This window comes from Rhea americana, unplaced genomic scaffold (assembly GCF_003343005.1).
Source record: "Rhea americana isolate MKP2758 unplaced genomic scaffold, rheAme1 scaffold_100, whole genome shotgun sequence".
NCBI lineage: Eukaryota > Metazoa > Chordata > Aves > Rheiformes > Rheidae > Rhea > Rhea americana.
The window spans coordinates 3396112-3409618 of NW_028185040.1; the positions used below are offsets into that span (position 1 = coordinate 3396112).

The following is a 13507-nucleotide window of genomic DNA, read 5'->3' on the forward strand; positions in this document are numbered from 1 at the left end:
CCAGACAGATTTCTGCAATTACTGGAGTTCGAGGAGGTGGATGGGAGTGGAAGACRATGTGCTGCTGGTTCTGCTGAGGGATGCAAACCTCTCTGCAGAGCCAAATATGGCCGTGAGCAAAYGTTGGYGTACGAGAGACACCCACCAAGATGTTTCCCGTTAATAGATTGCCTGTAAAATCACCTCCATGTCAGAAGCAAGCGCGTSTGGGCCGAGAGCCTGTCACATCGCCCAYGGCGCCTAACCTTCACAACGCCCAGGCAGGGGCACGGTCGCAGCCCAGAGCTGCCCCAGCCCAGCMCGGAGTCGCCCTGCAGTGCTGAGGGCTCAGAAATGTTAAGCAGAACTTCATTTCCTGAACCTGAACTTCAAAGCACATGAATCAGCATCTCGTACACCAAGGGGAATCTCAGTCCTTTTAGTATGTGCTTGCTATCGCCTGGGTTTGGAGAGGAGCATCTGCTTAGCTGCCCCCTTTCTTTGAAAGCCTGAGTGGAGGAGGGGGCAGCGTCCCCCAGCGCTCTCTGGGACCCAGGGCYCCTTGTGCCTCCCGCTAGGGCAGCAAAGCTCTGCCGGCTGCGCCCAGAGCCAGCCAGGGCACAGCAAGGCCGGCCCAGGCGCCTGACGGTGCAAGCGGCACTCCTGTGGCCTGGCTTGCTCTTCTAGGCACTTTCTCTGTGCTCGGGAGACAGCAGCACACTCACACACGGGCACTAACTCGTGCAGCGGGCAGGAGCATCAGTTATATTCCCTAACAATATCAGCAAGCCAGAGAGTGTGAGCGAATGACGTCCCGGTGTGAATGCTACAGGCTGCCCCAACCAACCTGCTGAAAACCACAGCGCAAGATGAAGGAACCGATAGAGATGCTGCAGTATGCAGAGCCACCTGCACAGAGCTCAGAGACAGAAAACGGAAACGCCTGTCAAAGTAGAAAGGAAACCTCAAGCCAAGAGCAGGCGGCTGCCACCAGCCCTCCCAGCTGCCAAATGAACCCTCGGCCCYGGCAAGGGGCAGGACCTGGGGCGCCTGGACATGAGGCCACTCAGCCCGCTCTTGGACACTCAGCCCTCTGRGGAGACRAGTGTCCTTCATAAAGGCCCCTCACCTCTCTCAGCCTCCGTTTTGGGGGCCAGGCTCTTCTGGCCTTCCGCAAAGGCGTCGCTGAGCAGCTCCGTGGTGAGCCTGCACCAAGAGCTCCTTGAACAGACTCATTTCCGTCCCTTGGCTGACCACAACCGCAGGCATCTCCAGCATGTGCCCTCTGACCATCTTCCCTCCCTCCACCCCTGCTGCCTGTGAGCACAGTGGGCAGAGAAGAGGAGCAGACCATCTCACACAGGCAGACAGTCCTTGCCCCTGAACACTCGTTCAGCCTTGTCACAGCCCAGGACTTGTCTCTCCACCTGTGCTGCTCTTTGGGCTGCTGGCACCTCAGTGGTAGGGGATGATGCTGGCTGAAGTGCATCATCAGCCTGGGCTACTTCCTGACTGGCAGGGATGTTTCTTAGGGATGTTTTCAGTTCTCCTGGCTCCTTATTATGTACCTCTCCTTCTCTCTCCTCTTCTCCTACTTGATACTCCTCTTTCAAATGGCATGATATTAGCATTTTTCCTTCAAGTACTGATTTTTTTATTATTATTATTATTCTTGGGATTCCCTCAAAAAATGCTTCCCACTGGCTTGGAATATGCATTTCATATCTTGTTGAAGGGGATATTTTCCTGTTTTCTTCTTCATGTTAATGAGATGCCAGTAGCAAGATCAAGTTCAGGAATGAGTCAGCTTGGGGCTATTATTCCATGGCAGCTATAGCGCTTCTGTGAGGACTGTACTCTTTCAATAAAAGAGGGTGTATGCTGTGTCAGTCTTGATCATGGTTTGCAGAGTGGTTCTGAGCTGTTATGAAATAAAGGAATGATCAGAGATTCTCCACACCACTTTGTGTCTCTGTGTGATGGTCCTCTCTTTTGCAAAGCTAAAGCTTAGGGTATGCTTTACTCTACAGTTCWGTTGGCACTATGCTCATATTTTCTAGAAAGATCACATTTATCTACAAGTACAGGTCAGCAAATGGTTAGGATTTAGAGGAATGATTCCTTTGTTGTACCTCACTGGTTAAGAAACAAGACACCACAGTAAARTATCTCCCAGAAGTGAGAGATGGGAATCTCTCTTCCCTTGGAGCTAGCTCTGGCTACCTTTACCACTGCACTGCTTTGTGTGTGACTGAAACCTGAGTGCATGGGTGACAGGCAGCGTGTGCTCCCAGCACCTCCAACCACAGCCTCAAGGACAGTGAGAATGCATCATGGTGAGCACCAGCTGCTGGAATAGATGCATGGGGTGGAAAAAGATTCTCTGTTCAGTTCCTTTACTGAGTACCTGTGAACTTCTGTGGAAACCTTCTAGGAAATAGTAGAAGGCCCAACTTTCCCTGTAAACAGTGGAACTGTCTGGGATTTTCTAGTAGAGAAAGGAGAATATAGGGGATAACTGAGGGAATGGTAGCCTGGTTCCCAAGACCTTGCTGAACCTGAGTTGCAGGAGTAGTGTTGCGTCAGGACTAGGGCCCAGCAGGTGTACTAGTCAGCAGAGTCTGTGGAAATCAAATCGCGTCACCTATTCTGAGGTGGGGATTTCTGTGATGTGTCTCTGTGATTTTGCCATTTTAGCTGAGTGAACAGAAATAGATATATGCAAAAATTCACAGACACCCAGAAGCACATCACTCAAAAGTTATGTGTCAGAACTGGCACAGTTCAACATGAGCTTTACTTTGGCCAGCATTATTTGTCCAAACTGCTAAGCATATACCCAGGAACGGATCTGTCTTTGAGGTGTAAATACTAACAAGAAATGTGTGCCAGGCTGCATTTCACTGAGCTAAAAAAGACATATTCAGACTAAGGAGGTCATTCACTTTCTATTTCCCACACTTTGTTTTACATCTGGACAGAATACCTAAAGTCATGGTTTCTTTCTGGATCCTTTCTGGATGTTCTTTTTCTGGAGCACTCAGTAATTTGCATGGTGTTTCATCACTGGCATGCTAAATCAGTATTTTTCAAGAGGCTGAAAATGAAACAAGATTATCATATCACATATAATTACCAGAGGAGTCTGAGTTTTCTGTATGCTAATGTAGGCCCATCCCTGCTCAGCAGCATATTCCAGCCAGCAGAGATGTCACAGATAAATAAACTTTTTAATAAACAGACACAGATAAACTTTTTTGTAATACTTTCTTTTTCCCAGTAAAACTTTCAACTGATTCTGATCTCTGGATGTAGATGCAGATAGAGCAAAAAGGAGGCACAGTAGCACTTCTGGCTGGAACAATTTCTTCAGAAAGGATCACTAGCGAGACTTCCCCATAGTGTTAGAGTTTCTGAGAGCATCCCACAGAGTATGTGTTTCAAGAGGAAACATGATGTGAACGCTCAGTTTGAACTTCGCTTTGTGGTGGTTTCTTCCTAGAGAAAAATGTCCTTGCTCTATAGGGTCATCAGTTACAGACATCCTTACAGTAGTGGCATCCTTACAGTGCAGGAGAAGCACACATAGTTCCCTCCCTCAGAAAAGTGTGGCCACAGAGCAGAGTCAGCAGGTGCAGCTGGTGAAAGCAGGTGAGAGAGGGGGCTTCTTCGCAAGTGCACTGGGAAATTGCAAATCTRTTCCTTTGACGTTCGTATCTTTATTTGAGTAATAGAACATCATTTGAAGATGAAGCCAATAAGATATTTCTGTTTCAGTATGAGTTTTGGCTAAAGAAACCAAGCTTATTGGCTTGTGGTTAGTATGGGTCTTTACCATAATATACAGGTAAACTATAAAGGAAAAAGCAGTCTGCGACTGTCTACAGTTATGGTGAAGATCTTGCTTATGAATTGGCATTGAAACCTAAGTTAAGGTAAATACTACATGAAGATATACTCACCTCTCAAAAATATTTTATTCATAAAGTTGTTCAGACAAAAAGACTGACTGTGGATGAGAACCTGATGTACCTCCTGGACCAAAGAAACTTAGCGGATTTGGAGGTAAGTCATTAACAGCTGGGCTGCTGCCCAGCTAGCTGAGTATGGGCACATATGAGGAGCTCAGTGCTCCTTCTCTGCCATGACATACCTAGTCCTGCTAATGGCAACTAGTGTTTAGAAGAAATCAATATGACTGTTGTACTTTGAAAAGAAATAGAGTATGAAAATATYTTTCACTGATAAAACTGTGTCAGGCTTTAGAGTTGGAATAACGTTAGCAACGTGGTATTGAGGTTCCTGAACAGTGGATGAATATGGTGTCACTAATGTGCTTTAGCACTGTTTGTCATCATGGCTACTACTTTGGGTTGACATTGCCACTGTTCRGTTGTGAAGAAGGGCCAGGAAGTAGGGGAGCTGGTTGTACCTACTGCTGGGTGGATTTTGACAGGTGCCATKGCTGAATGAAGAYTGAAACTGCTGATGCTGGCAGGGTGCAGCTTATGTGTTTCTGCCTCCCTGGCCTCTGGTGCTTCCTTACTGTTTATTCCTTCTGGGTTCTCTGGAAAAGCTCTGAATTTTGCAGATGTAGATGCATTCAGTTCAGCTGGTCCTGGCAACCAAGCTCTTTTACACCTGGTGATTCGGACACTCTCTGGTCACCGCTTGAGATGGGGGCCCCAATTACATCACCCTCATTTCCCAAAGGAAATGCACCTGCAGCACCTGTGCAGACCTGACTTTGGAGGCTGCTGACTGTGGGCAGCTGCCAACACATCAGYGTGTCTGAAGATGAGGCTCTTGCYTCATGCAGGGCTTCAGCCTCTGCCCTCCAAACTGTCATACTTTCAGAGGGAAAAGGCTGCCACACCAGAGGACAGCACAGCCTTTGAGCCCTCCTCGTCGTCCTGCTTCAGCCTCTGTCTCGTCCGGACACCAGCAGGACACTGCTCCTGCAAGCAGGAGCTCTGCTGTGGCCCCCTGGGCCAGCAGGAGCTGCCTTCCCACAGCCCAGGTCAAAATGGCCAGGGGGAGCCCAGAGGTGTCTCATGAAGGCACTTCTTGCAGTGTACAGGGAGACAGCACAGGAGGCTCTCCAGCCTCCTTCCTCGATGGAGTCCTTCCCTTGCCCYGGCCCCTGGAAAGGGAGCGGGGCAGGAGAACACCCAAGAGCTACAGGTGCTCCCAGTGCCCCCTGAGCCTGCACAGTGCTGGAGCATCTCACACAGCAGCAGAGCTCTTGCAGGCTCCCTTGTGGTCAGGTGCTGGAGAGAAACCAAGGGCTGCAGCCAGCACTTCTCAGCAGCTGCCTCCAAGGACAACCAGAGCAGAGACACTGCTGAAATGCACAGGCTGACACCTGAGGCTCTGCTCTCGCAGTGGCAGGCTCTGAAGTCAGCCCAGCCAGGCACACGCACGCCCCTTGCAACTGGCTGGATGCTGAGCTGAGGTCATTCCTGAAGAAAAACCAAACCACTGCACACGTGGGCGTGCCTGATCTTTGCTTCAGAAACTCAGAAATCCAGCCATGCCTGTTACCTGAATAAAGGCTTGGTGGGGATCAGCTGCTGCAAGTAGCTGGTTGTTTGGCCAGTTGCAGAGAGAAGAGCCAGCTTTTGCTGGGCAGAAGGGGCAGAAGCAACTGGGCAGTTTTGCTCTTTAGGAACTCATTGCTTGGCTACAGTTGCAAATGCTGGTTTCCTTGGGGGTACACCGCACTTGTGATATGCGCAACCCACTTGTGAACTGTAGCTACTAATTCATGCCTGTATTCCTCCCTGTGCACTACTCTCTCTCTCCTCTCTGAAGAAGAACATGGAATACAATCACAAAGCCTTTGGCAGGGGGCTATCAATGCACTGACTGTGTACTGATGTCTTGGTGCTGGTTTGATCACGCTCCTTGGCTTCAGCTCCACTTCCTAACAACCTCCACCAGGACTGCAGGCATAGTGCTGGTAACCCCATAGAGAGCAGGCCAGTGAGATACTGGTAATTTCTGCTTTCCCACAGCAGCTGAATTTTCCTTGATATTCCCCATCTCCTCCTGTGCAACAGCCAGCCTTATTCTGCCAGAGGAAGATTGGCCAGTGATATTCACCCCATGTTTGTACTCTACCAGCCTGGACAAGGCAAAACTCTAGCTGTGTGCTGAGAATAGGCTCTGACTCCACATAGGCTTTCAGGCAGATCATGCACAGTGCATTTCTCAGTCCTATAGCAAGTACACCCCAGCTTCTTGCATGTGCACTCAATGTGCAGGAAAGAAAAACTTTTTTTTTTCCCTGCATCACTATTTTCATTAGGGAAGTAAGAGTGTGAGCATAGTGTTTAGCTAGTCTTTAGCCGTAACCTGAAACAAATCACAGAAGAGGAACTCCATGTCTCCTCAAGTGCTTTGGTAGGAGTTGAATTGTACCTAATAYGTCTACTAAGAATTTAAGTTGTGATACATGCCTCATGAAAGTATTTGTCCTTAAACAGGTAGATTACCTACAACCAACATTTAATTCCTCTGCATCCTATGATGGCAGTTTCCTCTACCCTGACATAGACATCAACTGTGGTCTTGAAAATATTTCTTCATTTGCATCTACATTTTTTCCAGTGCTGCACAGCATATTGTTTGTGACAGGTCTCACGGGAAATGCTTTGGTTGTTTGGGTCCTAATAGTCTTCAGAAAAATCAGTGCCATGACCGATGTGTATCTGCTGAACCTTGCCATCTCGGACCTCCTCTTTGTCTTCTCCCTCCCCTTCTTGGCTCAGTACTCCGTCAAGGGCCAGTGGACCTTCGGAAATGCAATGTGTAAAATAATCGGCTCCGCTTACTTCATTGGTTTCTACAGCAGTGCATTCTTCATAACCATCATGAGCATCGACAGGTACTTGGCTATTGTCCGATCTGTGTACGCTCTGCAGGTTCGCACGACTGCGCACGGGATAGTTGCAAGCCTGGTCCTTTGGGCGGTAGCCATTTTAGCATCAGCACCAGCATTCCTGTTTTTCCAGGAAGYGGATGATAACAACAGGACSATGTGCATCCCGCATTATCCCGACAGTAACAATGGCTGGAAGATTTTCTCTAACTTTGAAGTCAATACCTTGGGCTGGCTGATCCCCCTTGGCATCCTCATTTTCTGTTACTACAACATCTTGAAAAACCTGCAGAAATGCCATACTCACAACAAGTACAAAGCCATGAAGCTCGYGTTTATTGTTGTCACTGTGTTCTTCCTTTTCTGGACCCCCATCAACATTGTGCTTTTCCTGGACTCTCTGCAGAATATGCATATCATAGAYGACTGTCGCACAAGCCAACGGCTAGCTCTGGCCATAGAGCTGGCTGAGGCTTTCTCCTTTGTCCACTGCTGCCTCAACCCAGTCATCTACGCTTTTGTAGGTGAGAAGTTCAAGAAGTATCTCTGTGAGGCTTTCAGAAAACATGCACGATTCCTATTGATCTGCAAAGACTACAGGACTTTCAATGGGCACAGCTTTGACAAGCGTTCCTCTCTGCATCCAGCAGAGAGAAATAATTCTGCCAATGATTGTTTATAGTATCTTCACCTTGCCTTGGGATGATGTTTCAGCATCATTCCAGAGCAAGCTACGTGTGGAGTAGTCTGATATTTTGTGATGCCATCCTGGAAGGGGAGGTTCAGACTGTTATTAGCAGTGCTTAGTTGACAGTCTGGTCGCTCACAGGTGAAAGATGGGGATCAACAGCCTGTAGCCTGCTTCACACTATTTGCTGTGGGATTTAGCAACCATGAAATCAAGTATGTCTTCATATATCCAACTTTTTTTTTGCTGCTTTGTATCCTTAAACATGTACTTTGCACTCCACAGCTGCTGCACAAGTTTGCAGTGAGTCCTATTTGTACAATACAAACTCCACTGACACCACTGTAACACTGAATGAGTGAAGGTCTTCAAGACTTTTCTGTCTGGGAGGTCAGAGTAGAATAAAGTGTAGAGCATAGTGGGTGTCATTAAGGTTCCATCTTTCTGAGAGGTACTATCAGCCTTTAAGAGAGTTGGACATTGATAAAGTAGCACGTACAGCAGTCTATTTTATTTTGTTTTTTACTTCCAAAAGCTTCTCTGCTTTTTGAGTTGCAGAGATGTAATGGATTGAAAGATTCTTGTGATACACAAGTGAGTGTAACAATTTTTTTTCTCTGTCATTCTACATGTTTTTGAATGGAACATAATAATCTATTTCAGGAAGAACCTGCCATTTGGCTGCCTGACTTTAGGAAGCAAGTATCTCCTCAAGAAAGGATAATGTAGCTGATTTATTCAAACTGATGTAGCCCAGAAAACACACCAAAATGATTGGCATTGCGTGGTCATCTCACAACAACCCTGTAGGCTAGAATTAATTTGATCTGAATGCTCTAATGCTGTGCTCTTTCCCTGATGCTCCCCTAAGAGAGTAACCATCATGGGCATGGTCAGCCTGTACACATGAACCTGTAAGAGGAGACACACTGTGTAAGTACATGTTTTCCCTAGGAACACAGCTTTTACTTACTTCACTCCTTTCTACTCTGTATTTTACAAATAGCACCCACCCACAAAAAGAAAATAAATACACATTTTAGCAGTTCAAACTTGAATGTGACTATGACTTTGTATTCCATGTTTTAAGACATCACACTTGAGCCAGAATAAGAGAATATCTGAGTATTTAATGTGCCAACACCATTCTGAATTCTTTTTAACCTGTATCGCCTCAAGAAAAAGAAAAGAAAACAAGACCAGGCTACAAAACTGAAGAGCAGATGTGAGCAGGAGCAATATAAAAATTGTGATGGGTATCTTTTATCCAAGTAGGTGAACATGCATAAGTTCTGTGCAGAATATTCCAGCTTCCACAACTGGGTGCTTTTTTTTTGCTTCCAGCTCCTGGGACAACACTACAATTTGTCATTACCATCCTGGCCCCTCATCTGGGGCTCTGCCAGCTGTACAGATGCAGGAAGATGCCTCCTGTTCTCCTTTGCTCTCAGTTTTCACATACACTTCTCACACCAGCATGGCAGCACACTCCTCCTAGGCTTGTCCTGCCCCCTCCCCAGCTCTTTCATAAGGGAAAGTAGCTGAGAGATCTGCAAGGATGCGTCTGTCCTCTCTCAGTCAAACAGGGGTGGCCCTGCTGGCCACGCAGTGGCTGGATGTGGGTCTCACCTTCAGAGGCAGGAAGCTGCAGCAGCTGTGAGCAGCTGGGCTCAGGTCAGCTCCAGCTCTGGGCTCCCTGTTTGATTACTGCAAGTGCAGGAAGCCAGGGGCCACAGGCAAGGAATCCTTTGTGCCTCAGAAACATCTCCTACCTTCCCACCAGAAGGCTTGGTCTGAGGCAGCAGTAGGGAAAAGATGCCCTTTAGAGTCTACTGGGAACTAGAGAAGGAAAAGACTTTACAAAGATAGCTTTTTCTCACCTTTAATTTTATTTCTAAATTCATAAAAATATGTCAAAGATGCACTTTCACTTTGTMATTTTTCCACTGTAAGAATACCCTGAAGAATGCAGCTGTTAATACAGCAGAGCGATGAAAACAATTGAAAAAATTGTCATATTTTGGGCACAACAAGGATTTCCTTTTCTGCATGACACTATCTTTCCCTGACTGGAGTGATGACACATCTCTTCCCCAGCACTCTGTGGGCAAGGGAAGGACATGTTGGCAGTAAGTGACAGACTTGGATCAGATAAGAGAGAGAGAGAGAGATGTGGGCACCCGGCACAGACTGTCAGCACAGCTGAGAATAAGGGAGCTCCAAGGATGGAAATGAAAAAAAATCACCATGTGAGGAAGAGCTATGAGGAATTTTAAGGAAATTGTTTGCTCCAGAGAGATGCATGGAAGACTGGAGTTAAGGACAGACTTKCTTAAAGAGTTCAGTCTTGGCTTAGGGAGCAGCACAGATGTGTGTGGGCAGCAGCGGGATGTCTGGGTCTGGGCTGAAAACACGACCAACCTCTCAAGACAAACTCAGGCTGGGGCAGGGGGAGCTGTCAGGCATATTATCGTTTCATTCCTCTGTGTCTGACACCACAGAGAGCAGGAGCTGGTGTCTTCAGTTTGCCTTTCAGTCACTCTAGACCAGATTTTGTCCCTTGCTTGCTGGAAATGCCAAGCACAGTTTCAGGGTGGCTGGCAAGGCTCAGGCACTCCACTCCCTGCAGAGTGACAGACTCAGATGAATTAACCTGCGTAAGGCCAAAGAGCCATATCACGRCAGCAGTTCACCAAGCCTCTGCAGGAGTCTTGCTGAGCTGGAGGGGCTGGACTGGGAGCTGGCAATGCCAAGTGTTTGCCAGAGGGAGGGATTCTGCCTGAAAGCCATGGCCAAGGCCTCTCTGGGAAGCTGCACCACAGAGGTGACACAGCCCAGAGACTCCCTATTCCCATTGCAACAGTGATACTCAAGGAATCTTGAATGTTCTTCCTCTGCAAGGCTATGCCTAGTTAAGGAGAGTATACATTAATTATTTTGCACAGGTGCAAAATACAAAGAGATTTGGTGAGAGCTGATTCTGCAATGATTATTACCTTCCAGTTCCTCTGTGTAGTGTAGCATCTTCCTAGCTAGTTTGCTATTGACTAGGAGCATTGAATCTTGATCAGGAGCAGAAACTGAAAGTTTAACTAAAGTGAGTAAATTTTGCTGGACACTGGCACTCATGGCTGGGAAGGATGAGTCACAGGAGGAGCACTGAAGTGAATTTACCAATTTCTACTGCAGCAGAACCACAGAGATGTTTTCAGTGCTTGAGCGCTTTGAATGCTCATTTGTCTCTCTTGAGATTACTCTTAGATCTTTTATCGTTAGTGCATTAATAGAAACCAGCAATTTCCTGAGTCCTGTGGTACACTTTGTCACAGGATGAACCAAATGACTGTTTGAAACCCAAATGAATACTACACAGTTTAAAATGTTCTCATTCACTGTAGCCTCAGAATGTAACACACAACTATAGTAGATCTCCAAATCAAGAAAAATGCACATCATAGCTTGTTATCTTCTCCTCATATAGTCGCCTTCTGCAAATGAAAGATTGGACCTTTTCCTTTGTTCACAGCCTTTGCTTCAGAATTTGGAGAATGTGTTGTGGTCTACATGATGGAGCATTTATCTCTACACATACCATTACTGGCCTGTTCTTGCAAAAAGTTGTATCCTGCAAATTGCAAATACTAGTACTTGTTAAAATAGTACATTCTATCTGAAGAAAATTAGTGGTTTAACAGACCTGTATTTTGTGCATTGTTSTGCTCTGCTATAGGAAGTAAGCCCAAAAGTATGCAGCATGTGTGGGAATAGAAAGGAGGCAGACTTAAAATGAGTTCAAGTTCTAGAATAAAAGGTTTTTATTATTTTAACATTATTTTATTATCTTTATTTTTTTATTATTTGTGCAATACCCCTGCTTGTTTCTCTCTGCATTCTGGTTTGGGCATTCAACAGAGCATCCAGCTCTTCCCCTAGTGGGTCAGGGCTCTGCTGGAGGGCAGTCACCTCTTTGGCCTGCAGCTTACCAGCCAGTCAGTCCCCAGGAAGCTCCTACATACAGTTCTTACAGGTCTCAGCACACACTTAGTATTTTTCCACTCTTCAGCTCTTTCTTCTGGTAACTATTTCTCCACCTATACTTAGGAGCACACGTTTATTTCCATTTTTTTTTTTTTTTTTTTTTTTTACCCACAGTCTACCAGCAGCTGTTGAAAACAATCATTTCTAGGCTATGACTTCAAAATCCTGGTAGCCCAGGAGCCCAGGGAGCTGACAGAAACACCAGGCTCTGTGAGCTCTCTAACTACTATCCTTTGTGTTACCCTGGTGCCTAGGAGAGCAAAGTCTTTCAACATCTGTGCAGTTATGGACAACTGTTCACCTTATTATTSTGCAAACTAATGATAGTTCTTTGGGGGAGAGTTAATTGTTTCAACAGGYACATCTGATACAATTGTGCACAATCTGCCTGTAATTTTAGCCTCCCTTTCACAAAGCAGGCATGGCTAGAAATGGCACAGGAAAGGGGTATATAGCTTTCAGGAAGAAGCTGAAAAAATAACCCCAACGGAAACCATGGTAAGAGCAGGCTTAAGCAGCTACTTCAACTTTTCTTGTGTCTCACATCCTAAAAGGTTGTCCACATAGTACCTCAAGGCCTGAACATCCCTGTGCTCAGCTAAAGAGGAGGAAAATATCACCAGTTAAACTATTCAGCTGGTGGCAGAGATGGGTRAATAGCTGCTCAACATTATTTTCTAGGTTTGAAGTTTTCATTCCCTTTTGCTACTCACAAGACTGTATATCAGAACAATAACAACTGTGAGGGTTTCTATTTAGAACAGTATCAAAGAATATCAATAACATTCATTGCTCTGGTACTGTAAGACTTCCCATTCTTGCTGAGGCAYTACTGAAGCCACTTCCCCCAAAGCAATATGAAGACCATATTAACTAAATAGCTAGCAGAAATTCTCCCCTTCAGGTCACCCATTCAAGATGAAAGTTTTTAACTCCTCGCTCTATAAGACAGTGTCAATGAAGGAAGACTGTGAGGATGCTGGATGCAGAGAGGAATGCTTGTCAAAGCTGTGCCCATTGAAAGTCCTGTAGTCTTTGCAGATCAATAGGAATCGTGCATGTTTTCTGAAAGCCTCACAGAKATACTTCTTGAACTTCTCACCTACAAAAGCGTAGATGACTGGGTTGAGGCAGCAGTGGACAAAGGAGAAAGCCTCAGCCAGCTCTATGGCCAGAGCTAGCCGTTGGCTTGTGCGACAGTCATCTATGATATGCATATTCTGCAGAGAGTCCAGGAAAAGCACAATGTTGATGGGGGTCCAGAAAAGGAAGAACACAGTGACAACAATAAACRCGAGCTTCATGGCTTTGTACTTGTTGTGAGTATGGCATTTCTGCAGGTTTTTCAAGATGTTGTAGTAACAGAAAATGAGGATGCCAAGGGGGATCAGCCAGCCCAAGGTATTGACTTCAAAGTTAGAGAAAATCTTCCAGCCATTGTTACTGTCGGGATAATGCGGGATGCACATCGTCCTGTTGTTATCATCCRCTTCCTGGAAAAACAGGAATGCTGGTGCTGATGCTAAAATGGCTACCGCCCAAAGGACCAGGCTTGCAACTATCCCRTGYGCAGTCGTGCGAACCTGCAGAGCRTACACAGATCGGACAATAGCCAAGTACCTGTCGATGCTCATGATGGTTATGAAGAATGCACTGCTGTAGAAACCAATGAAGTAAGCGGAGCCGATTATTTTACACATTGCATTTCCGAAGGTCCACTGGCCCTTGACGGAGTACTGAGCCAAGAAGGGGAGGGAGAAGACAAAGAGGAGGTCCGAGATGGCAAGGTTCAGCAGATACACATCGGTCATGGCACTGATTTTTCTGAAGACTATTAGGACCCAAACAACCAAAGCATTTCCCGTGAGACCTGTCACAAACAATATGCTGTGCAGCACTGGAAAAAATGTAGATGCAAA

At 46.2% G+C, this 13507-nt stretch overlaps 2 protein-coding genes across 2 annotated transcripts in view; one reads left to right on the plus strand and one right to left on the minus strand.

Annotated features, from left to right (window-relative positions):
* LOC146601549 (C-C chemokine receptor type 8-like) overlaps positions 1–7544 on the plus strand; it is a 9222-nt gene extending 1678 nt beyond the window's left edge. The window contains exons 2-4 of the mRNA XM_085304388.1: positions 3505–3630; positions 3968–4044; positions 6468–7544. Of these exons, the coding sequence (XP_085160514.1) occupies positions 3505–3630; positions 3968–4044; positions 6468–7544 (1280 nt within the window). The remainder of the gene's footprint in view (positions 1–3504; positions 3631–3967; positions 4045–6467) is intronic.
* Positions 7545–12460: 4916 nt separating this feature from the next.
* On the minus strand, positions 12461–13507 carry LOC146601550 (C-C chemokine receptor type 8-like; the record flags this gene model as incomplete). The annotated part of the gene is made up of 1 exon (XM_085304402.1): positions 12461–13507. A coding segment is annotated over one exon (978 nt), but the record flags the coding sequence as incomplete, so codon positions are not given.